At 42.5% G+C, this 27,942-nt stretch overlaps 1 protein-coding gene across 1 annotated transcript in view; it reads left to right on the forward strand.

The window, feature by feature from the left end:
* LOC115132545 (monocarboxylate transporter 5-like) overlaps positions 1-20,371 on the forward strand; it is a 40,202-nt gene extending 19,831 nt beyond the window's left edge. Inside the window, exons 6-8 of the mRNA XM_065020945.1 lie at positions 7,542-7,753; positions 10,898-10,991; positions 16,400-20,371. Coding sequence (XP_064877017.1) covers positions 7,542-7,753; positions 10,898-10,991; positions 16,400-16,626 — 533 coding nt within the window. The 3' untranslated portion in view covers positions 16,627-20,371. The remainder of the gene's footprint in view (positions 1-7,541; positions 7,754-10,897; positions 10,992-16,399) is intronic.
* Positions 20,372-27,942: the final 7,571 nt, after the last annotated feature.

Raw genomic sequence — 27,942 nt, forward strand, 5'->3', positions numbered from 1 at the left:
CAATTCATCCCAAAGGTGTTCCATGGGGTTGAGATTAGGGCTCTGTGCAGGCCAGTCAAGTTCTTCCACACCGATTTCTACAAACCATTTCTGTATGGACCTCGCTTTGTGCACAGGGAATTGTCATACGGAAACAGTAAAGAGTCTTTCCCAAACTGTTTCCACAAAGTTGGAAGCACAGAATCATCTACAATAATGGCGCCGGAGGGGATAATAGCACCGTTTTACGGGCTCTTAACCAATTGAGCTATTTTGTGTGTTTTTTTCGCATTGTTTGCAACTTATTTTGTACATAATGTTGCTGCTACCGTCTCTTATGACCAAAAAGAGCGTATGGATATCAGAAAAGCGGTTACTAAACTCAAACTTAACAAAGATTTTTTCTTTAATGAGTCCGATGTGAATGATATACTGATCCTCCGAGACCAGGCCCAAATCCCCGTCATTTGCGTGAAGAGAAGACAGAAATACAGGGAGATCGGGGTGTCTTGTGAGAATTAGTCAGGGAGTGGGTAACCTGCTTCTACCATCCGTTCTATTGGCCAACGTGCAATCACTGGAAAATAAACTGGAATCTCCGCTCGAGAATATCCTAACAGCACATTAAAAAATATATTTTGTTTCACAGAGTCGTGGTTGAGCGACGATAAGGATAATATTCAGCTGCCTGGATTCTCTGTGTTTTGGCAGGACAGAACAGCTACGTCTGGTAAGATGAGGGGTGTTGTTGTGTGTTTATTTGTCAATATTAAGGTCTTGAGGTATTGCTTGCCTGAGGTAGAGTACCTCATGATGAACTGTAGATCACACTATCTACCCGAGAGTTTTCATCTATATTTTTCGTAGCTGTCTATAGACCACCACAAACCAATGCTGTCACTAATACCGCACTCAACGAGTTGTATAAGGCCATAAGCAAACAAGAAAATGCTCATCCAGAAGTGGCGCTCCTAGTGGCCGGGGACTTTAATGCAGGCAAACAAATCAGTTTTAACACGTTTTTTACTAGCATGTCACATGTGCAACCAGAGGAAAGAAAATCCTATACCACATTTACATTGAGATGCATACAAAGCTCTCCCCCACCCTCCATTTGACAAATCTGACCATAATTCTATCCTCCTGATTCTTTTCTCCATGGATTACAGGCAACATCCGCATCGAGCTAAAGGCTAGAGCTTCCGCTTTCAAGGAGTGGGAGACTAATCCGGATGCGTATAAGATATCCCGCTATGCCCTCAGACAACCCATTAAACAAGCAAAGCGTCAATGCAGGATTAAGATTGAATTCTTCTACACCGGCTCCGACGCTCGTCGGACTTCAAAGGGAAACTCAGACACGAGCTGCCCAGTGAGGCGAGCCTACCAGATGAGGTAAATGTCTTTCATGCTCGCTTCAAGGCAAGCAACACTGAAGCATGCACGAGAGCACCAGCTGTTCTGGATGACTGTGTGGTAACGTTCACGGTAGCCGATGTGAACAAAACCTTTAAAAAAGGTCAACATTCACAAAGCCGCTGGGCTGCCCCCAGGTGGTAAGAGTAGGCAACAACACATCTGCCACGCTGATCCTTAACACTGGGGCCCCTCAGGGGTGTTTACTTTGTACAATCCTGTACTCCACCGACGACTGTGTGACCAAATACGACTTCCAACACCATCATTAAGTTTCCTGATGACACAACAGCCTGGTCACCGACAAAAAAATGATACGGCCTATAGGGAGGAGGTCAGAGAACTGGCAGTGTGGTGCCAGGAGAGCAACCTTTCCCTCAATGTGAGCAAGACAAAGGAGCTGATTGTGGACTACAGGAAAAAGCGGGCCGAACAGGTCCCCATTAACATCAACGGGGCTTTAGTGGAGCGGGTCGAGAGTTTCAAGTTCCTTGGTGTCCACATCACCAACGAACTATCATGGTCCAAACATACCAAGACAGTCGTGAAGAGGGCACAACAACACCTTTTCCCCTCAGGAGACTGAAAAGATTTTGCCTGGCATGGCAACTGCTCGACATCTGACCGCAAGGCGCTAAAGAGGGTAGTGCGTACGGCCTAGTGCATCACTGGGGCCAAGCTTCCGGCCATCCAGGACTTATATAACAGGCGGTGTCAGAGGAAAGACCATAAAATTGTCAGAGACTCCAGTCACCCAAGTCAAAGACTGTTCTCTCTGTTACCGCATGGCAAGCAGTACCAGAGCGCCAAATCTAGGACCAAAAGGCTCCTCAACAGCTTCTACCCCTAAGCCATGAAACTGCAGAACAATTAATGAAATCGCCACCGGACTATTTTCATCAACAACTGTTTACAGACAGATTATTTCACTTATAATTCACTGTATCACAATTCCAGTGTCAGACATTTACATACACAAAGTTAACTGTGCCTTTAAACAGCTTGGAAAATTCCAGAAAATTATGTCATGGCTGTAGAAGCTTCTGATAGGCTAATTGACATATTTTGAGTCAATTGGAGGTGTACCTGTGGATGTATTTCAAGGCCTACCTTCAAACTCAGTGCCTTTTTGCTTGACATCATTGGAAAATCAAAAGAAATCAGCCAAGACCTCAGAAAAAAATTGTAGACCTCCACAAGTCTGATTCATCCTTGGGAGCAATTTCCAAATGCCTGAAGGTACCACGTTCATCTGTACAAACAATAGTACGCAAGTATAAACACCATGGGACCACGCAGCCGTCATACCGCTCAGGAAGGAGACGCGTTCCGTCTCCTAGAGATGAACGTACTGTAGTGCGATAAGTGCAAATCAATCCCAGAACAACAGCAATGGACCTTGTGAAGATGCTGGAGGAAACAGGTACAAAAGTATCTATATGCACAGTAAAACGAGTCCTATATTGACATAACCTGAAAGGCCGCTCAGCAAGAAAGAAGCCACTGCTCCAAAACCGCCATAAAAAAGCCAGACTTCGGTTTGCAACTGCACTTGAGGACAAAGATCGTACTTTTTGGAGAAATGTCCTCCAGTCTGATGAAACAAAAATAGAACTGTTTGGCCATAATGACCATCGTTATGTTTGAAGGATAAAGGGGAAGGCTTGCAAGCCGAAGAATACCATCCCAACCGTGAAGCACGTGGGTGACAGCATCATGTTGTGGGGTTGCTTTGCTGCAGGAGGGTTGGTGCGCTTCACAAAATAGATGGCATCATGAGATAGGAAAATTCTGTGGATATATTGAAGCAACATCTCAAGACATCAGTCAGGAAGTTAAAGCTTGGTCGCAAATGGGTCTTCCAAATGGACAATGACCCCAAGCATACTTCCAAAGTTGTGGCAAAATGGCTTAAGGACAACAAAGTCAAGGTATTGGAGTGGCCATCATAAATCCCTGACCTCACACCTATAGAAAATGTGTGGGCAGAACTGGAAAAGCGTGTACGAGCGAGGAGGCCTACAAACCTGACTTAGTTACACCAGCTCTGTCAGGAGGAATGGGCCAAAATTCACCCAATTTATTGTGGGAAGCTTGTGGAAGGCTACTCGTGACGTTTGACCCAAGTTAAACAATTTAAAGGCAATGCTACCAAATACTAATTGAGTGTATGTAAACTTCTGACCCACTGGGAATGTGATGAAAGAAATAAAAGCTGAAATAAATCATTCTCTTAACTATCATTTTGACATTTCACATTCTTAAAATAAAGTGGTGATCCTAACTGACCTAAAACAGGGAATTTTTACTTAGATTAAATGTCAGGAATTGTTAGAAATGTAGTTTAAATGTATTTGGCTAAGGTGTATGTAAACTTCCAACTTCAACTGTACACTCACACACACATACTTTTACACTCACCATTTGCTGCTGCTACTCTGTTCTTTATTTTACTCTAATTATAATCTATCCATTACTCCCTGTATATAGCTCCACATTGATCTGGTACTCCCAATATATAGCTCCATATTGATCTGGTACTTGTACTCCTTGTATATAGCTCCATATTGATCTGGTACTTGTACTCCCTGTATATAGCTCCATATTGATCTGGTACTTGTGCTCCCTGTATATAGCTCCACATTGATCTGGTACTGGTACTCCCTGTATATAGCTCCACATTGATCTGGTACTGGTACTCCCTGTATATAGCTCCACATTGATCTGGTACTCCCAATATATAGCTCCATATTGATCTGGTACTTGTACTCCTTGTATATAGCTCCATATTGATCTGCTACTTGTACTCCCTGTATAAAGCTCCACATTGATCTGGTACTGGTACTCCCTGTATATAGCTCCATATTGATCTGCTACTTGTACTCCCTGTATAAAGCTCCACATTGATCTGGTACTGGTACTCCCTGTATATAGCTCCATATTGATTTGGTACTTGTACTCCTTGTATATAGCTCCATATTGATCTGGTACTTGTACTCCCTGAATATAGCTCCATATTGATCTGGTACTTGTACTCCCTGTATATAGCTCCATATTGATCTGGTACTTGTACTCCCTGTATATAGCTCCATATTGATCTGGTACTTGTACTCCCTGTATATTGATCTGGTACTGGTACTCCCTGTATATAGCTCCACATTGATCTGGTACTGGTACTCCCTGTATTTTGCTCTATTCTTGTGTATTTTATTGAAACCTTTATTATTATTTTTAAACTCTAGATTGTTGGGAAAGTTTCGTAACCAAGTATTTCACTGTAAAGTCTACACCTGTTGTACCCGGCGCATGTGATAAGTAAAATTAGATTTTAACTCAGCGAGACAAACGGGTGGCCCCCTTAACCTTTGGTTGAAAAACAAGAAAACAAAGTGTCAATAGTACTGTTTGTCCATTTTGAGATGCCGTAGCCAGTATACATTTCCTCAAAATAGTCTGACTTAATCGAAGATAACTCAAAAATACCTGTAATTAATTTGGAAGTTTTTACTGAGGAATTCTTAGTCGTGCAATTTTTGGTGCAGTATTTCTCAAGTGAAAAAATGTACATGAAAATGATGTCTCTCGTTAAATGAGTAAAAACACTTGAAGAATTGAAGAACTGTTTCGGCTGGGAATAATGTGGACGCCTTTATGGGAAGGGTTAGCTAACATGCTAAGTAGTTGCAAAGTAGCTAAAATACTAAAGTTGTCCGTGATGAGATTTGAACACGCAATATTTGAGTTGCTAGACATTTGCGTTATGTAAGTCCTCTGTTTAGGGAAACTGTGTGGTTCTGGTACCGGTTCCGACCAACATTTTCACTTCTAAATCAATCTGTGGACACCGTAGATGGAAATGGCTTGCAATGAGCGGTAGCTCTGATTTCTCACGGATACAGGAGTATTTATCTTATGCCTGTGTGAACCAGGATGTGAACTCTGACACCACTTGAAGCCGGGATGTCCCTCCTACCATTTCATTCGCTCGTCCGACTGTCCATCAACTCAAGCCACTAACAATGCGTATGCCTGGAGTCCATATAACCTAACGTAATGCAGCAGGAGAGAGTGGTTTCGTTGCTGTAGCACATTCAGAGATCATTTTATAGTCTGCAGTTCGCTGTGCATCCTCCTCCTTTTTATGGCATCTGTGTCCCCGACGTCCTAGCACCTGTCTTGAGAGAGGACAAAAATTGCACACATTTGTTTACATCCCTGTTAGTGAGCATTTCTCCTTTGCCAAGATAATCCATCCACCTGACAGGTATGGCATATCAAGAAGCTGATTAAACAGCATGATCACTACACAGGTGCACCTTGTGCTGGGGAGAATAAAAGTCCACTCTAAAATGTGTAGTTTTGTCACACAACACATTGCCACAGATTCCTCAAGTTTTGAGGGAGTGTGCAATTGGCATGCTGACTGCAGGAATGTCCACCAGAGCTGTGTCCAGAGAATTTAATGTTCATTTCTCTACCATTAAGCTGCCTTCAATGTCATTTTAGAGAACTTGGTAGTATGTCCAAGCGGCCTCACAACCGCAGACCACGTGTAACCACGCCAGCCCAGGACCTTCACTTCTGGCTTCTTCGCCTGAAGGGATCGTCTGAGACCAGCCACCTGGACAGCTGATGATGCACAAATCTCAGGGAAGCTCATCTGCGTGCTCATCGTCCTAACCAGTGTCTTGACCTGACTACACTTCGGCCTCGTAGCTGACTTCAGTGGGAAAATGCTCACCTTTTTGATGACCACTGGCATGCTGGATAAGTGAGCTCTTCACAGATGAATCCTGATTTCAACTATACTGGGCAGATGGCAGACAGCGTGTATGGCGTCGTGTGGGCTAGCAGTTTGCTGATGTTAACGTTGTGAACAGAGTGCCCCATGGTGGAGATGGGGTTATGGTATGGACAGGCATAAGTTACGGACAATGAACACAATTGCATTTTATCGATGGCAATTTGAAAGCACAAAGATACAGTGACGAGATCCTGGGGCCCGTTGTCGTGCCATTCATCCACCGCCATCAGCTCATGTTTCAACATGATAACGCACGGCCCCATGTTGCAAGGATCTGTACACAATTCCTGGAAGCTGAAAATGTCTCAGTTCTTGGCCTGCATACTCACCAGACATGTCACCCATTGAGCATGTTTGGGATGCTCTGGATCGACGTGTACGACAGCGTGTTCCAGTTCCCGCTAATATCCAGCGACTTCGCACAGCCATTGAAGAGGAGTGGGACAACATTCCACAGCCCACAATGAACAGCCTGATCAACTCTATGCGAAGGAGATGTGTCACACTGCATGAGGCAGATAGTGGTCACACTAGATACTGATTGGTTCTCTGAGCCACGCCCCTACCTTCTTTTTTTTAAGAATCTGTGTTCAACAGATGCATATCTGTATTCCCAGTCATGTGAAGTCAGAACAAATTCTTATTTACAATGACAGCCTACACCAGCCAAACCCTAACGTCGCTGGGCCAATTGTGTGCCGCCCTATGGGACTCCCAATCACGGCCAATTGTGATACAGCCTGGATTCGAATCAGGGTGTCTGTAGTGACGCCTCTAGCACTGAGATGCAGTGCCTTAGATGGCTGTGCCACTCGGGAGCTCAATGATGAATTAATTTATTTCAATTGACTGATTTCCTGAACTATGAACTGGAAGTAACATCTTTGAAATTGTTGCATGTTGGGTTTATATTTTTGTTCACTGTAGTTTGGATGTAGTGAACTACTTTTTCAAAGTAGCTTTAGCTCAGTAAACTATATGCTTCTTAAAGGTAGCTTTGGTGTAGCATAACTTCTTCCAGTGAGAAGTATTTGGTAGCTTGGTAAACTCTATTTTCAGAGTAGCTTCCCCAACTCTGCATTTTGCTAAAGCAACTTGTTATGTCTGTGCCTCTCCCTCTCTCCTACCTCTCCTCCTCCTTCTCTCTCTTCTCCCTCTCCTTCTCCCACCTCTCCTTCTCCTTCTCTCTTCTCCCACCTCTCCTTCCCCCTCTCCCGCTCTCCTTCTCTCTCCCCCTTTCTTTCTCTCTCTTCCTCCTCTGGTCCCTCTCCCTCTTCTTCTCCCCCTCCTTTTACCTATCCTCTCCTTCTCCTTCTCCTTTTCCTTCTCCTTCTCCCTCCAGGTATCACAGAGACTATAGCCCAGCTAGGCTCTGGTTGGCTAGCGGATAAGAACCTGTTCCATAAGTACCACTACCACAAGGCCTACCTGATCCTGTGTGGAGTGGTCAACCTGTTTGCCCCGCTGGCTAACACCTACATCCTGCTCATGGTTTACGCTGTCTTCTTTGCCATCTTCTGCGGCGGCTACATGGCACTGCTACTGCCTGTCCTGGTAAGAATCACACACCACACAAGGCACAAGCCTGAACATATACCAGTGTTTTGTCTATTAAGCCATCTTCTGCTGCGGTTACATGGCACTGGGATCTGGTTGAAGAATTTCAGTCAGTCAATTCAGGAAGTTAACTGAAATTCCAATTCAATAATTGGAAGGAGAAAAAAAAAAGGGTATCGATTTTCTATTTCTAGTTGAGTAATTCGATGATTTATTTATTTTATGAAAAGAAGACTTGCAGACTACGTGTGAGTTTACATATCAGCAGCCGAGAGACAAGGCCATACTTCGTTTTTTTATTATTTTATCTTTATTTAACCAGGCAAGTTAGTTAAGAACAAATTCTTATTTTCAATGACGGCCTAGGAACAGTGGGTTAACTGCCTGTTCAGGGGCAGAACAACAGATTTGTACCTTGTCAGCTTGGGGGTTTGAACTTGCAACCTTCCGGTTACTAGTCCAACGCTCTAACCACTAGGCTACCCTGTCGCATGCTTTTGATACTGGCAAAAGCGTGCAAATTCTTATTTTCTTTCAAGGTAACTTAGATACCACTCACCAATCAATGAAGATACCTAAAATAACCATTTAGGGGAGATAAGAGAGAGATTTCTTGAGAGAAATTGCTAGTAAAATTTGTTCCATGGTAATAAAGTTTTCTGATTAGAATGCAGCACTAGTGATATCTATTGATAGAGATACGTCTTTTTAAAATAGCTGACCAACCATTCGGAACAGGGTCTTTGAAGAGTCTGATCACTGTTTTGCTGATCTATGCCGTTTCACACAATCCAGCCATTGAGCGGAGTGTGTGTGTGTGTGTGTGTGTGTGTGTGTGTGTGTGTGTGTGTGTGTGTGTGTGTGTGTGTGTGTGTGTGTGTGTGTGTGTGTGTGTGTGTGTGTGTGTGTGTGGCCTTGGACATGTGGAGTGATATGAGAGGGAGAATGTGTGTGTGGACTGATACAAGTCTAGGACATCTGTAGATGGGGTCTGTTACCTCACCTCACTCCCAGTCAAACACACTCAGACAAAGCAAAAAAGCAAGTGTATGAAACACACAAGTCAGCCAACAGCCATCATGCTCTTGTACCTCTTAACTACGTCCTTCAAACCAGTTCAGAATAGAAGTCATGACACTTTAATTCCTCTAGTCTTTAATGTCTCTAGTCTTTAATGCTTCTAGTCTTTAATGCCTCTAGTCTTTGATGTCTCTAGTCTTTGATGTCTCTAGTCTTTATTGTCTCTAGTCTTTAATGTCTCTAGTCTTTGATGCTTCTAGTCTTTGATGCTTCTAGTCTTTAATGCTTCTAGTCTTTAATGCCTCTAGTCTTTGATGTCTCTAGTCTTTAATGTCTCTAGTCTTTATTGTCTCTAGTCTTTATTGTCTCTAGTCTTTGATGTCTCTAGTCTTTAATATCTCTAGACTTTATTGTCTCTAGTCTTTAATGTCTCTAGTCTTTGATGCCTCTAGTCTTTATTGTCTCTAGTCTTTGATGCCTCTAGTCTTTATTGTCTCTAGTCTTTGATTCCTCTAGTTTTTAATGTCTCTGTCACACCCTGACCTGAGATATCTTTGTTTTCTTTATATTTTGGTTAGGTCAGGGTGTGACTAGGGTGGGTACGCTAGTTTTGTATTGTCTAGGGTTTTTGTATTGTCTAGGGTTTTTGTATGTCTATGGTTTTCTAGGTTTAGGTTTTTTTGTAATTCTATGTTGGCCTGATATGGTTCCCAATCAGAGACAGCTGTTTATCGTTGTCTCTGATTGGGGATCATATTTAGGTAGCCATTTCCTTTTTGGTGTTTGTGGGATCTTGTTCTATGTTTAGTTGCCTGTCTGCACTATTCGTATAGCTTCACGTTTAGTTTGTGCTTGTTTGTTTTGCTGATTTTCGGTTTGATTAAAAACATGTGGAACTCTACTCTGCGCCTTGGTCTTATCTTTACGACGATTGTGACGGTCTCTAGTCTTTAATGCTTCTAGTTTTTAATGTCTCTAGTTTTTAATGTCTCTAGTATTCAATGTCTCTAGTCTTTAATGTCTCTAGTCTTTAATGTCTCTAGTTTTTAATGTCTCTAGTCTTTAATGTCTCTAGTCTTTAATGTCTCTAGTTTTTAATGTATCTAGTTTTTAATATCTCTAGTCTTTAATTCCTCTAGTCATATTGTGTGATTTAATAGATGATTGTAGGTAATATATGATGGGAAATATTGAGACTAGAGGACTGTAAGTTGTTTGCGATAAAAGCGTCCGAGGTGTGTGTGTGTTAACTACGTGATGTAGTGGGAGGAGGTTAGCTACCATGGGTACTCACCTCAAGCAGTGGCATGGTCCCTTGTGGTTCAGTCTCTAAATGTATGCACTCACTACTGTAAGTCGCACTGGATAAATGCTCAATTACTCAAATATAAATGCATGGACCCACTCTTCTTATCGCTATGACAGTACACCACATACCAGGGCTCTCCAACCCTGTTCCTGGAGAGCTACCCTGTTGTAGGTTTTTACTCCAACCCTGTTCGTGGAGAGCTACCCTGCTGTAGGTTTTTACTCCAACCCTGTTCCTGGAGAGCTACCCTGCTGTAGGTTTTTACTCCAACCCTGTTCCTGGAGAGCTACCCTGCTGTAGGTTTTCACTCCAACCCTGTTCCTGGAGAGCTACCCTGCTGTAGGTTTTTACTCCAACCCTGTTCCTGGAGAGCTACCCTGCTGTAGGTTTATTTTGTATTTTTTGGGGGGGTGCTACCTAACCTCAGTGCAGTGGGCAGCTGGGAGGAGGTGTTCCTATTCTCCACGGACTTTACAGTGTCCCAGAACGTTTTGGAGTTAGTGTTGCAGGAAGCAAATTTCTGTTTGAAAAAGCTAACCTTAGCTTTCCTAACTGACTGAGTATATTGGTTCCTGACTTCCCTGAAAAGTTGCATATCGCAGGGGGTCTAAATTCAGGCAGTAACCCCACAAAATGTGGAAAAAGTCAAGTGGTGTAGATACAAGTAAAAAAATATATATATGTTCGATTCATAATGCAAATTTGTGTGCCTGTTTTGATGTACATGTTCTATGTTGTGTTCCTACATAGTTAGTTTAGTAACACAGACTAGTTAGTCAGGACTAATGTTTCTGGGTTCATTTCCTTCTCAGGTGGACCTGGTAGGACAAGAGAAACTCAACAACTCCATGGGATTCTCTATGTTCTTCGTAGGCCTCGGCTGTCTGACAGGACCTCCTCTCGCAGGTGAGGGAATCTTACACACACGCACACGCACACACGCAAACGCATATACTCACACACGCACATACACACACACACACAGATGATTGTGTGTGTGTAAGTATGTGCGTGTGTGTTCTTGTTTCGAAGACAGAAACAGCCAGGGGAAAAATAACCTATAGATTAGCTCTTTGGAGGTTGATTGGAATAAAAATGCTCACGTTTTATCAATCAATCAAATGTATTTATAAAGCCCTTCTTACATCAGCTGATGTCACAAAGGGCTGTACAGAAACCCAGCCTAAAACCACAAACAGCTAGCAATGCAGGTGTAGAAGGAAGCATCCAACCTTCTAGGCCAGCATAGCCTTAGAAAAACGGTTGTTTTCATAATTTGGTTACAAATTCATAATTTGGTTCCAGTCCAGACTTTTTAAATGTAATTTTTTTTTTGGGGGGGGGGGGTGTAATTTTTTTTTCAATCAACAGAACATGTGTAAAATAAAAAAATCAATCAACAGAACAGGTGATTAAAAAAAAATCAATCAACAGAACAGGTGTAAAAAAATATATAAATCAACAGAACAGGTTTGTGCTTTGAGTGTTATATAAGGTCATGTTTATGTCCAAAAGTCTGTGTCCCTGGGTAGGAGTGCTGGTCTAGGATCAGGTCCCCCCTTGTCCATGTAATCTTATTCATTATGATTTTTAAAAAACTAAACTGATCCTAGATCAGAACTCCTACTCTGAGATGTTGATGAATGGCCCAGGTTACTGTAGGTGATTATGGGTTTCTCAATGCCAACACCAGCCAAGGTATTCTCAGAGGACATCCCTCTTTTCTCTCCCATTGATAAACTAGTATTTCATTATCATAAACTATACTGAACAAAAATATAAACGCAACATGTAAAGTGCTGGTCCCATGTTTCATTAGCTGATATAAAAGATCCCAGGCTGATTAAAGAGCATGATCTTTACATAGGTGCACCTTGTCCTCGGGACAATAAAAGGCCGCTCTTAAATATGCAGTTTTCTCACACAACACAATGCCACAGATGTCTCAAGTTTTGAAGAAGCGTGCAATTGGCATGCTGACTGCAGGAATGTCTACCAAAGTTGTTGCCAGATCATTTAATGTTAATATCTCTACCATAAGCCGCCTCCAACATTGTTTTAGAGCATTTTGAAGGGTTTCCAACCGGCATCACAACCACAGACCATGTTTAACCACTCCAGCCCAGGCCCTCTACATCCGGGCTTCTTCCCCTGCGGGATCATCTGAGACCAGCCACCTGGACAGCTGATGGAACTGTGGGTTTGTCTGAGACCAGCCACCTGGACAGCTGATGGAACTGTGGGTTTGTCTGAGACCAGCCACCTGGACAGCTGATGGAACTGTGGGTTTGTCTGAGACCAGCCACCTGGACAGCTGATGGAACTGTGGGTTTGTCTGAGACCAGCCACCTGGACAGCTGATGGAACTGTGGGTTTGTCTGAGACCAGCCACCTGGACAGCTGATGGAACTGTGGGTTTGTCTGAGACCAGCCACCTGGACAGCTGATGGAACTGTGGGTTTGTCTGAGACCAGCCACCTGGACAGCTGATGGAACTGTGGGTTTGTCTGAGACCAGCCACCTGGACAGCTGATGGAACTGTGGGTTTGTCTGAGACCAGCCACCTGGACAGCTGATGGAACTGTGGGTTTGTCTGAGACCAGCCACCTGGACAGCTGATGGAACTGTGGGTTTGCACAGCTGAATAATTTCTCCACAAACTGTCAGAAACCGAGGGAAGCTCATCTGCGTGCTCCCTCGTTCTCACCAGGGTCTTGACTTGACTGCAGTTCGGCATTGTAACCGACTTCAGTGGGCAAATGCTCGACCTTAGATTGCCACAGGTAACGCTGTAGAAGTGTGCTCTTCATGGATGAATCTGGGTTTCAACTGTACCGGGCAGATGGCAGACAGCATGTATGGTGTCGTGTGGGCGAACGGTTTGCTAATGTTAACGTTGTGAACAGAGTGCCCCGTGGTGGCGGTGGGGTTATGGTATGGGCAGGCATAAGTTACAGACAACAAATACAATTGCCTTTATCAATGGCAGTTTGAATGCACAGAGATACTGTGATGAGATTCTGATGCCCGTTGTCGTGCCATTCATCCACCGCCAACACCTCATGTTTCAACATGATATTACATAGCCCCAAGGACCTGTACACAGTTCCTGGAAGCTGGAAATGTCCTAGTTCTTACAATGGCCTGCATACTCACCAGACATATAACCCATTGAGCATGTTTGGGATGCTCTGGGTCGACGTGTACGCAGTGTGTTCCAACCAACATCCATTAACTTTGTACAGCCATTGAAGAGGTGTGGGACAACATTCCAAAGGCCACAATCAACAGCCTGATCAACTCTATGGAGATGTGTTGCGCTGCTTGAGGCAAATGGTAGTCACACCAGATCCTGACTGGTTTTCTGATCCACGCCCCTACTTTTTTTTTTAAGGTGTCTATGATACATGTCTATTCCCAGTCGTGAAATCCATAGATTAGGGCCTAATTTATTTATTTCCTAATTTCTGATTTCCTTATATGAACTGTAACTCTTACATGTTGCGTTTATATTTTTCTTCAGTGTAGTAGTATAAACTAGCATAAACAAATCTACATTTGATCTAAATACAGACCTAGCTATGCAAAAAAACATGTTTTTTTTACAATGCATCTACTATAATAGATATACTGTATATGGTAAACACCTCCACATCTCGTAAACACCTCCACATCCTTCACATCTCGTAAACACCTCCACATCCTTCACATCTTGTAAACACCTCCACATCTTGTAAACACCTCCACATCTTGTAAACACCTCCACATGTTGTAAACACCTCCACATGGTGTAAACACCTCCACATGTTGTAAACACCTCCACATCTTGTAAACACCTCCACATGTTGTAAACACCTCCACATGTTGTATACACCTCCACATCTTGTAAACACCTCCACATCTTGTAAACACCTCCACATGTTGTAAACACCTCCACATCTCGTAAACATCTCCACATCTCGTAAACACCTCCACATGTTGTAAACACCTCCACATCTTGTAAACACCTCCACATCTTGTAAACACCTCCACATCTTGTAAACACCTCCACATCTTGTAAACACCTCCACATCTTGTAAACACCTCCACATGTTGTAAACACCTCCACATGTTGTAAACACCTCCACATCTTGTAAACATCTCCACATCTCGTAAACACCTCCACATGTTGTAAACACCTCCACATCTTGTAAACACCTCCACATCTTGTAAACACCTCCACATGTTGTAAACACCTCCACATGTTGTAAACACCTCCACATCTTGGGAACTGTGGTCTATGAACCGATGTAAGCCTATTTCCAGGCAGAAAAGCTGCATTCCCCTTCCGTCAAAACGTAAACCCCCTTGAACTCAATGACCTACTGTAGAGAGGGGGATTAGAGAGGGGTAGGAGAGTCTTGAGAGCTGAGAGGGGATCTACATTGGATAAACTGGTATTTTATCACCTAGTGTAAATAAGTATAAACCAGTCCAAATGTAACTCTGCAGACCCCTAGCTATATCCAGGTGTCGACTAGATATAAATGACAAACTGAAACATCTTGTAAATACTTTCCCATCTTGGAAGTGTCTACGAACACTGATGTAAGCCTATTTCCAGGAAAAAATAATGCTACATTCCTCTTACGAGTGACTTTTGACTTCAAAAACTGTAGAAGAGGTACCCTTGAACTTATTGACACAGAGAGGGGGGGTCTTCCTATTGGTCAGGCCGTCCTGAGAGCTGAGAAGGGATCTACATTCCAGGGTCAAAACGTGACTATTGGTGACCCCTTACGGGGTTTGGGGTCAGGAAATAGCGTGCTGCTATGTTTACCGTCCATGCCATGTTTACCGTCCACAGCGGAGTCAATCACCACCTTCCGGAGACACCTGAAACCCCACCTCTTTAAGGAATACCTAGGATAGGATAAAGTAATCCCTCTCACCCCCCCTCCCCCTGAAAAGATTTAGATGCACTACTGTTCCACTGGAGGTCATAAGGTGAATGCACCAATTTGTAAGTCGCTCTGGATAAGAGCGTCTGCTAAATGACTTAAATGTAAATGTAATGCTGCTAGTCCTGCAGGATGAACTTAACTCATCGCAGTCCACCATGACATCGACACCCCACAACCAGCTAGCTATACAGGCTGTGGGTTAGTATTCCACCCAGACCCCCCCCCCACAACCAGCTAGCTATACAGGCTGTGCGTTAGTATTCCACCCAGACCCCCCCCCCCAAAACCAGCTAGCTATACAGGCTGTGGGTTAGTATTCCACCCATAACCCCCACAACCAGCTAGCTATACAGGCTGTGGGTTAGTATTCCACCCATAACCCCCACAACCAGCTAGCTATACAGGCTGTGGGTTAGTATTCCACCCAGACCCCCCACAACCAGCTAGCTATACAGGCTGTGTGTTAGTATTCCACCCAGACCCCCACAACCAGCTAGCTATACAGGCTGTGTACTAGTATTCCACCCAGACCCCCCCCACAACCAGCTAACTATACAGGCTGTGTGTTAGTATTCCACCCAGACCCCCCACAACCAGCTAACTATACAGGCTGTGTGTTAGTATTCCACCCAGACCCCCCCACAACCAGCTAACTATACAGGCTGTGGGTTATTGTTAGTTATGTTTACCCCCCCGTTTTCAGTCCAGTTAACTCTGACATTGTGAGTGAAAAGTCCATTGACGTTACTAACGGTCTCCCTTTGCTGTGGTGTCATTTGTCGCTATAACGTGTGGTGTCCAGGGGGATGTCAGATTCGGTTTCTGTGTGTGTGTGTGTGTCTTCATAACAAATAAAAATAGAATCTAAAATTGCCAGTAATTCTATATCTACAGTGTGTATCCATTGCTTCTCTCATTGAGTCAACAAGTGACGTTATTAGCCTGAATGGCATCGGTCTCCTCCCTTTGCAGTGGCGTCTCCTGTCATAATGTGTGGTGTCGGGGATGTCCGTTTCTTTCAGTTTGAATGACCTTATTAATGGTTTCTTTTTGCAGTGGCGTCTCCTGTCATACTGTGTGGTGTCGGGGATGTCCGTTTCTTTCAGTTTGAATGACCTTATTAATGGTTTCTTTTTGTGGTGGTGTCTTCGGTCATTTGTGTTTTCAGGGGGGAGATGTCCGTTTCAGGGGGAGATGTCCGTTTCAGGGGGAGATGTCCGTTTCAGGGGGAGATGTCCGTTTCAGGGGGAGATGTCCGTTTCAGGGGGAGATGTCCGTTTCAGGGGTGGGGGGGGGTCCGTTTCTCTCTCTTAGCATTGAATGACTTGACTGTCTCCCCTTTTTGACTTCCCTTTGTCTTCCATCCTCCAGGTTTCCTGTATGACTACACCCAGACCTACGACTGCTCCTTCTACCTGGCGGGGGGGTGTTACCTGCTGTCCTCTTTGTCTCTCTTCCTGGAGCCCGTGGCGAGGAGGTGGCAGAGCAGGAGGAAGAGACGCGAGGCCCGGAACGCAGACACCAACTGGAAAACCAACGGTTGCTTCTGCCCCGAACCAGAGCTCCCTGTCCTGAAGAACAACAACGGCGTTGTCTAGATGGTGGTTTCACCACAGCTTTCACATTTGGTTCCTTGGAATGTTCTGAGAATATTGTATGCAAAAATAACCATAGGGCAATCACCATGCCTTAACAATCACTACGGTCCTTAGAACGATTTGATCTAGCTGGGACATTATCGGACTCCCCAACTCTACTTCATCAAGCCTGGAATCAAGGCTATCTAGATGGAGGGAGGGCAGGGTTGGCTTCCTGCTCTTAATAAATGCTAGACGCTTGACGATTATCCAAAGTGACTTATAGTACAGTGAGTACAGACATTTTTAGTATTTGGGATCCTAGCTGCAATCGAACCCGCGACCTATGCTAGAGCCATTGCTCTTATTAACTGAGCCACACAGAACTGTGTAAGAGGGAAGAAGGGCAGAGTTGGCTGCTTCCACCCTTTCTCTCACTCTCCTTAATAAAACAAGCATGGACCTCCATGTGCCGACTGTGCCAGTTGGACCTAAGTTACCCAGCTTTTGGATGGGCTGAAATGACCGTGCCCCTTTGGAGAAAGCCAAGGAATACCCAACTGACTGACTGGCTGACTGGCTGGATGGCTGGCTAACAGACTGACTGAATAGCTGACTGTCTGGATGGCTGGCTAACAGACTGACTGAATAGCTGACTGCCTGGATGGTTTGCTAACAGGCTGACTGGCTAGCTGACTGACGGACTGAGGAGATGATGACCACAGCTATATGAATAGTCTAATAATGGTTGTGGATTGGTTGTGAAGACGTTCATTCAGTCCATAAAGAGAGACAGAAAACAGATAATCCTGTTTTGTAACTTTGAAAATAAACCAAATTTACACTTATTCTGCTAGGCCATATATGTTATCCCTCATGTTCTCGTGGAATCGCCTGACGCCTGCGACACAAATCTCATTGTAGTGTCGACTAATGTGGCTGGAACACTTTTCTTTCGGTATGAGGAGGAATTGAACAAGGCAACAACCTGACACAAAACAGTCACTGTAGTCTCTACAATCACATCCATATGAATCAGAAACCATACACCCCTGTGTGTCATACAGTACACCATGAATATGAAGTACACCATGAATATGAAGTACACCATGGAGGAGTCTTGGGATGCGTCCCAATTGGTACCATATTCCCTATATAGTTTACTACTTTTGAGCAGGGCTCCCATAGGGCTCCCATACAGCTCCCATAGGTCTCCCATACAGCTTCCATAGGGCTCCCATACAGCTCCCATAGGGCTCCCATAAGGCTCCCATACAGCTCCCATACAGCTCCCATAGGGCTCCCATACAGCTTCCATAGGTCTCCCATACAGCTTCCATAGGGCTCCCATACAGCTCCCATAGGGCTCCCATACAGCTCCCATAGGGCTCCCATACAGCTTCCATACAGCTCCCATAGGGCTCCCATAAGGCTCCCATACAGCTCCCATACAGCTCCCATAGGGCTCCCATACAGCTTCCATAGGGCTCCCATACAGCTTCCATAGGTCTCCCATACAGCTTCCATAGGGCTCCCATATAGCTCCCATAGGGCTCCCATACAGCTTCCATACAGCTCCCATAGGTCTCCCATACACCTCCCATACAGCTCCCATAGGTCTCCCATACGGCTCCCATAAGGCGCCCTTACAGCTCCCATAGGGCTCCCATACAGCTCCCATACAGTTCCCATACAGCTCCCATAGGGCTCCCATACAGCTCCCATAGGTCTCCCATACACCTCCCATACAGCTTCCATAGGGCTCCCATACAGCTCCCATAAGGCGCCCTTACAGCTCCCATACAGTTCCCATACAGCTCCCACAGCTTCCATAGGGCTCCCATAAGGCTCCAGTCAAAAGTAGTTTACTGAATAGGGAATATAGCACGCAGTCCTATTCAACAAATGTCTCGGTATACCTCTATATTTATCCCTGTACATGGAAACATTTTGAGATTGTTGTTTGTTTAAGGTATAGGTTACATACCATATAGATTATATACCATATACTGTAGATTACACTGAGAGTACAAAACATGATCAACACTTGCTCTTTTCATGACATAGACTGACCAGGTGAATCCAGGTGAAAGCTATGATCCCTTACTGATGTCACTTGTAATCAGTGTAGGTGAAGGGGAGGAGACATGTTAAGGAAGGATTTTTAAGCCTTGAGTCCTGGATTGTGTGTGTGCCATTCAGAGGGTAAATGGGCAAGACTAAATATTGAAGTGCCTTTGAACGGGGTATGGCAGTAGGTGCCAGGCGCACCGGTTTATGTCAAGAACTACAACGCTGCTGGGTTTTTCACACTCAACACTGTCCCATGTGTGTTAAGCACAGGAGGTTGGTGGCACCTTAATTGGGGAGGACTGGTTCGTGGTAATAGCTGGAGTGAAATCAGTGGAATAGTATCAAATACATCAAACACATGGTTTGATGCCGTTCCATTCGCTCCGTTCCAGACATTATTATGAGCCGTCCTCCCCTCAGCAGCCTCCACTGGTATCGAGAATGGTCCACCACCCAGGTGGACATCCAGCCAACTTCACACTGTGGGAAGCATTGGCGTCAACATGGGTCAGCATCCCTGTGAAATGCTTTTGACACCTTGTAGAGTCCATGCCCTGACGAATTGAGGCTGTTCTGAGGGCAAAAGGGGGAGGTGCAACTCCGTATTAGGAAGGTATTCCTAATGTTTGTCCACTCAGTGTATATACCGTATGGTATACTGTACCAGTCAAAAGTTTGGACACACCTACTCATTCAAGGGTTTTTCTTTATTTTTTTACTATTTTCTACATTGTAGAATAATAGTGAAGACATCAAAACTATGAAATAACACATACTGGATTGAAATGTTGTGGAAACAACGTTGATTCAAACAGTTTTGCCCAGTGGGAGATGACTTTGTACACAGACCCTAATTTAGGTTAGCCTGGCCCCAGATCGGTTTGTGCTGTCTTGCCTGTTTGGCGTGCCAACCACACCATAGACGTTGGCAAGGACCAAGCTACATACATGTAGGTAAATGAAATTGGATGAAAATACCTAGCTTTACTTCGTATGTACTCGGTGGGCAGGGTACATTGGGTTGGTGCTGCTTTACTGTGTAAACTACTGACCAAGTGCTTTTACAGACACTTTATTTGCTTAGCCTGCGTGCCATTCTGCTTGTGCTGTATTGACAATAATGGAGCGACAAGGAGTTGGCAATAGAGAACAAACAGATTGGCACTCAGGCTATTATTGACTTATTATAGCCCAGATAATATATATTCTTTAGATGTTACTACCCCAATGTACTGTAGCAGAACTGGTAAAATGAGGAAATGAAATGCTGTTGTAGGCTACTTCAGTGTCACAACTCCAGGCAGACAGAATGACAATGCAATCAATGTATAATGCCATTATATATGGGAGTCTAGTCTATCGGGTGTTTTTTCTTTTAATGTTGTCATTTTTTTCAATGTTTTGTCAGTCTACTGGTTCACTGTTTATCACCACTATTTGCCTTTATTATAAATAACAGTATGTTTACTAACCCTTCTCTATACTGTGAGCCAAAGACACATCCATAATCTACACCTGAAACTCTCTCAGAAACACTAGGTTCAAATGTAGTAATGCAGTACTAGCTAGCTCAATATTAGCTCAACCTGTTTAATACTAGCTCAACATGTTTAATACTAGCTCAACATGTTGAATACTAGTAATACTAGCTCAACATGTTGAATACTAGTAATACTAGCTCAACATGTTTAATACTAGCTCAACATGTTGAATACTATCTCAGCATAATACTAGCTCAACATGTTTAATACTAGTAATACTAGTTCTCAAATACATGTTTTGAATACTAGTAATACTAGTTCAACATGTTTAATACTAGCTCAACATACTATCTCAGCATGTTGAATACTAGTAATACTAGCTCAACATGTTTAATACTAGTAATACTAGTTCAACATGTTTAATACTAGTAATACTAGCTCAACATGTTGAATACTAGTAATACTAGCTCAACATGTTGAATACCAGTAATACTAGCTCAACATGTTGAATACTAGTAATACTAGCTCAACGTGTTGAATACTAGTAATACTAGCTCAACATGTTTAATACTAGTAATACTAGCTCAACATGTTTAATACTAGTAATACTAGCTCAGCATGTTTAATACTAGTAATACTAGCTCAGCATGTTTAATACTAGTAATACTAGCTCAGCATGTTTAATACCAGTAATACTAGCTCAACATGTTTAATACTAGTAATACTAGTTCAACATGTTTAATACCAGTAATACTAGTTCAACATGTTTAATAGTAGTAATACTAGCTCAACATGTTTAATACTAGTTCAACATGTTTAATACCAGTAATACTAGCTCAACATGTTTAATACTAGTAATACTAGCTCAGCATGTTTAATACTAGTAATACTAGTTCAACATGTTTAATACCAGTAACACTAGCTCAACATGTTTAATACTAGTAACACTAGTTCAACATGTTTAATACTAGTAATACTAGCTCAACATGTTTAATACTAGTAATACTAGCTCAGCATGATGAATACTAGTAACACTAGCTCAACATGTTTAATACTAGTAATACTAGTTCAACATGTTTAATACCAGTAACACTAGCTCAACATGTTTAATACTAGTAATACTAGTTCAACATGTTTAATACCAGTAATACTAGCTCAACATGTTTAATACTAGTAATACTAGTTCAACATGTTTAATACTAGTAATACTAGCTCAACATGTTTAATACTAGTAATACTAGCTCAACATGTTTAATACTAGTAATACTAGTTCAACATGTTTAATACTAGTAATACTAGTTCAACATGTTTAATACTAGTAATACTAGCTCAACATGTTTAATACTAGTAATACTAGTTCAACATGTTTAATACTAGTAATACTAGTTCAACATGTTTAATACTAGTAATACTAGTTCAACATGTTTAATACTAGTAATACTAGTTCAACATGTTTAATACTAGTAATACTAGTTCAACATGTTTAATACTAGTAATACTAGCTCAATATGTTTAATACTAGTAATACTAGTTCAACATGTTTAATACTAGTAATACTAGTTCAACATGTTGAATACTAGTAATACTAGCTCAACATGTTGAATACCAGTAATACTAGCTCAACATGTTGAATACCAGTAATACTAGCTCAACATGTTTAATACCAGTAATACTAGCTCAGCGTGTTTAATACTAGTAATACTAGCTCAGCGTGTTTAATACTAGTAATACTAGCTCAGCATGTTTAATACCAGTAATACTAGTAATACTAGCGCAATATTAGATCAAATTGTTTGACAGTTACCATAATGATTTCCCATTATTCACGAAATGTTCCTAAGTACTGTATACTGTATGTACATAGTTCAGTATTTTTCAACCCGTGGACATGTGCGGGCTCGTGAGATACTTCTGACCAGTCCCCGGTCCTTGGTACAAAAAAAGTTTGAGGAGCACTGACCAGTTTGGTTCAAAATTAAGTGATGGAACATTTCACTTTTGTTTTCTACCGCCCTCTAGTGGCACTAAAAAGCTTCAACTGAAAGAACACTGCATTCTTAACTAGTACCAAATCTCTCTTTCCCCCTCAGCTCACTCTCACAAAGCTCATCAGCGTCCTGCCTGCACAGCTCTTTGTATTGTTTTAACACATTCTCCCATTAACCAACCGTGATGCACATGCATCAGCTCTGTTCGCTCCTAAAATGGATGCCAAGAGAGCTCAGTGTTGTAAGTCCAAAATGCCACCCTGTTCTCTATATAATGCACTTTTAACCAGAGCCCTTATAGGTTCTGGTTAAACGTAGTGCTCCTATATAGGCAATAGAGAGCCATTTGGGACTTAACTGTTTGTTCACTTCCAGTGTGATTTCCAAGAAGTGTGGGCCCACTGAATGTTAATGTTAAATCATGTGTAAAAAGGACATTTTGATGCTTTAAAAGTAGATGTGTTTATTATATTATTTACTGTTTGAACCCAGTGGGGTGTATTATAAAGAAACCATGGTTTAAGCAATATCCTGAAAAATGTATTTTGTCCCAACAATTGTTTTTCAAGAAAACAAGAACAAAAGCAACCCTTAAGTCAAGTTCTTAAATGTATATTGGTAACATCTAGAAATGTATTTGATGTTGTATTCAGATTGCAATCATTTCTTGTCAGACAAGATGATGACTTGACATTTTACATACTAGAGAACATGCTTAACCAATCATATTCATAACAGTTTACTATTGCAATAAAGTGACACGTGACATGGATGGTGAGGTTTGTTAGGGTCATTTTTGCTTCTATTCAGACACCTGGAGAAAATCACTCTCACACACACAAAGAAATTGCACCAAAATCACTTTTTATTAAGAGAATGAACAATACAAAACAATGTATATCAGACCAGATATATTGAGTCGAATTTAAACAATCATCTCGTAAGCAAATTAAATCGCTTCAAAATGCAAACACAAAAAATATATTTGAAAATGTTATGGGAAGTAAAGAGGTGAACAGAATGTGGATTGTTAATTTCAACAGCACTGAGTTTGTAATAGTATAGATGCCATTATATAGAGAGTAACATATTGTATGAATGGATAGTACTTACATTCTGAGGTGTCTGACAGTGTCTTGGATGTTCCAGAGTTCAGTATATCCTCTAGAAGCGACGATACTCTATAGGGAACAGAGAAATGGATCGTACTTACATTCTGAGGTGTCTGACAGTGTCTTGGATGTTCCAGAGTTCAGTATATCCTCTAGAAGCGACGATACTCTATAGGTGACAGAGAAATCCACTAGAACAGAATAGATATTTTGTTATCCATTTTGTGAGAAACAGAAATTAATCTTCTGACATTCAGATCCCTCCCAGACAGACACGTAAGCAAAGCACAAGTTCAGTCACAGTGCAGCGCCTTGCACAAGGGAACAACGGCAGGTGATGGTCTGGGGTCTTCACCAAGAGCCATTTTGTTGCCAACAACCGTCCATCTGCCTTATTGATATGCGATGTATCTTTATCCGGAACTTACCATCTCAGCCTTGAGGCAATCCGTTGTCACATCTAAAACTTAACTGGAAACACTGTCAGACGCTAGTGAGTGATATTACCGTGGTGGTCATCTCCAAGTACAATATACTGCTACAACTGGAGGACAGCTTGATGGAGCCTGTCTGGAGTGTCAGATGGGTGGGGTTTGAACTTTGGGGACTATTACATTGGTTCCATTGTGCCAGGCTAAATAATGTGCACCTTAAGTATTACATAATAGGATGTCCTTTCAGCCACAGAGTACTACAACACAGTTATTGTTAGCAGATGGTACTACAACACAGTTACTGTTAGCAGGTGATACTACAACACAGTTACTATTAGCAGGTGGTACTACAACACAGTTACTTACTATTAGCAGGTGGTGCTACAACACAGTTACTGTTAGCAGATGGTAATACAACACAGTTATTGTTAGCAGGTGGTACTACAACACAGTTACTATTAGCAGGTGGTCCTACAACACAGTTACTTACGGTTAGCAGGTGGTACTATAACACAGTTACTTACTGTTAGCAGGTGGTCCTACAACGAAGTTACTTACTGTTAGCAGGTGGTGCTACAACACAGTTACTTACTGTTAGCAGGTGGTCCTACAACGAAGTTACTTACTGTTAGCAGGTGGTCCTACAATACAGTTACTTACTGTTAACAGGTGGTCCTACAATACAGTTACTTACTGTTAACAGGTAGTCCTACAACACAGTTACTATTAGCAGGTGGTCCTACAACACAGTTACTATTAGCAGGTGGTACTACAACACAGTTACTACTAGCAGGTGGTACTACAACACAGTTACTGTTAGCAGGTGGTGCTACAACACAGTTACTATTAGCAGGTGGTCCTACAACACAGTTACTTACTGTTAGCAGGTGGTACTACAACACAGTTACTGTTAGCAGGTGGTGCTACAACACAGTTACTGTTAGCAGGTGGTCCTACAATACAGTTACTTACTGTTAGCAGGTGGTGCTACAACACAGGTACTGTTAGCAGGTGGTGCTACAACACAGGTACTGTTAGCAGGTGGTCCTACAATACAGTTACTTACTGTTAGCAGGTGGTACTACAACACAGTTACTGTTAGCAGGTGGTCCTACAACACAGTTACTGTTAGCAGGTGGTGCTACAACACATTTACTGTTAGCAGGTGGTACTACAACACATTTACTGTTAGCAGGTGGTACTACAACACAGTTACTGTTAGCAGGTGGTACTACAACACATTTACTGTTAGCAGGTGATGCTACAACACAGTTACTGTTAGCAGGTGGTGCTACAACACAGTTACTGTTAGCAGATAGTGCTACAACACAGGTACTTACTGTTAGCAGATAGTGCTACAACACAGGTACTTACTGTTAGCAGGTGGTACTACAACACAGTTACTGTTAGCAGGTGGTACTAAAACACAGTTACTTACTGTTAGCAGGTGGTACTACCACACAGCTACTTACTGTTAGCAGGTGGTACTACAACACAGTTACTGTTATCAGATGGTCCTACAACACAGTTACTGTTAGCAGATGGTACTAAAACTAAAACACAGTTACTTACTGTTAGCAGGTGGTACTACAACACAGTTACTATTAGCAGGTGGTGCTACAACACAGTTACTATTAGCAGGTGGTACTACAACACAGTTACTATTAGCAGGTGGTGCTACAACACAGTTACTATTAGCAGGTGGTACTACAACACAGTTACTATTAGCAGGTGGTACTACAACACAGTTACTTACTGTTAGCAGGTGGTGCTACAACACAGTTACTATTAGCAGGTGGTACTACAATACAGTTACTTACTGTTAGCAGGTGGTGCTACAACACAGTTACTTACTGTTAGCAGGTGGTCCTACAACGAAGTTACTTACTGTTAGCAGGTGGTCCTACAATACAGTTACTTACTGTTAACAGGTAGTCCTACAACACAGTTACTATTAGCAGGTGGTCCTACAACACAGTTACTATTAGCAGGTGGTACTACAACACAGTTACTACTAGCAGGTGGTGCTACAACACAGTTACTATTAGCAGGTGGTCCTACAACACAGTTACTTACTGTTAGCAGGTGGTACTACAACACAGTTACTGTTAGCAGGTGGTGCTACAACACAGTTACTGTTAGCAGGTGGTCCTACAACACATTTACTGTTAGCAGGTGGTACTACAACACATTTACTGTTAGCAGGTGGTGCTACAACACAGTTACTGTTAGCAGGTGGTGCTACAACACAGTTACTGTTAGCAGATAGTGCTACAACACAGGTACTTACTGTTAGCAGATAGTGCTACAACACAGGTACTTACTGTTAGCAGGTGGTACTACAACACAGTTACTGTTAGCAGGTGGTACTAAAACACAGCTACTTACTGTTAGCAGGTGGTGCTACAACACAGTTACTATTAGCAGGTGGTACTACAACACAGTTACTGTTATCAGATGGTCCTACAACACAGTTACTGTTAGCAGATGGTACTAAAACTAAAACACAGTTACTTACTGTTAGCAGGTGGTACTACAACACATTTACTATTAGCAGGTGGTGCTACAACACAGTTACTATTAGCAGGTGGTACTACAACACAGTTACTATTAGCAGGTGGTGCTACAACACAGTTACTATTAGCAGGTGGTACTACAACACAGTTACTATTAGCAGGTGGTACTACAACACAGTTACTGTTAGCAGGTGGTGCTACAACACAGTTACTGTTAGCAGGTAGTACTACAACACAGTTACTTACTATTAGCAGGTGGTGCTACAACACAGTTACGATTAGCAGGTGGTACTACAACACAGTTACTTACTATTAGCAGGTGGTGCTACAACACATTTACTGTTAGCAGATGGTAATACAACACAGTTATTGTTAGCAGGTGGTAATACAACACAGTTATTGTTAGCAGGTGGTAATACAACACAGTTATTGTTAGCAGGTGGTGCTACAACACAGTTACTATTAGCAGGTGGTGCTACAACACAGTTACTATTAGCAGGTGGTGCTACAACACAGTTACTGTTAGCAGGTGGTGCTACAACACAGTTACTATTAGCAGGTGGTACTACAACACAGTTACTTACTGTTAGCAGGTGGTGCTACAACACAGTTACTTACTGTTAGCAGGTGGTGCTACAACACAGTTACTTACTGTTAGCAGGTGGTGATACAACACAGTTACTTACTATTAGCAGGTGGTGCTACAACACAGTTACTATTAGCAGGTGGTCCTACAATACAGTTACTTACTGTTAGCAGGTGGTGCTACAACACAGTTACTTACTGTTAGCAGGTGGTACTACAACACAGTTACTGTTAGCAGGTGGTACTACAACACAGTTACTTACTATTAGCAGGTGGTGCTACAACACAGTTACTATTAGCAGGTGGTACTACAACACAGTTACTTACTGTTAGCAGGTGGTACTACAACACAGTTACTTACTGTTAGCAGGTGGTACTACAACACAGTTACTTACTATTAGCAGGTGGTACTACAACACAGTTACTTACTGTTAGCAGGTGGTACTACAACACAGTTACTGTTAGCAGGTGGTGCTACAACACAGTTACTGTTAGCAGGTAGTACTACAACACAGTTACTTACTATTAGCAGGTGGTGCTACAACACAGTTACGATTAGCAGGTGGTACTACAACACAGTTACTTACTATTAGCAGGTGGTGCTACAACACATTTACTGTTAGCAGATGGTAATACAACACAGTTATTGTTAGCAGGTGGTAATACAACACAGTTATTGTTAGCAGGTGGTGCTACAACACAGTTACTATTAGCAGGTGGTGCTACAACACAGTTACTATTAGCAGGTGGTGCTAGTTACTATTAGCAGGTGGTGCTACAACACAGTTACTGTTAGCAGGTGGTGCTACAACACAGTTACTATTAGCAGGTGGTACTACAACACAGTTACTTACTGTTAGCAGGTGGTGCTACAACACAGTTACTTACTGTTAGCAGGTGGTGCTACAACACAGTTACTTACTGTTAGCAGGTGGTGATACAACACAGTTACTTACTATTAGCAGGTGGTGCTACAACACAGTTACTATTAGCAGGTGGTCCTACAATACAGTTACTTACTGTTAGCAGGTGGTGCTACAACACAGTTACTTACTGTTAGCAGGTGGTACTACAACACAGTTACTGTTAGCAGGTGGTACTACAACACAGTTACTTACTATTAGCAGGTGGTGCTACAACACAGTTAC

This window comes from Oncorhynchus nerka, linkage group LG7 (assembly GCF_034236695.1).
Source record: "Oncorhynchus nerka isolate Pitt River linkage group LG7, Oner_Uvic_2.0, whole genome shotgun sequence".
Classification (NCBI taxonomy): Eukaryota; Metazoa; Chordata; class Actinopteri; order Salmoniformes; family Salmonidae; genus Oncorhynchus; species Oncorhynchus nerka.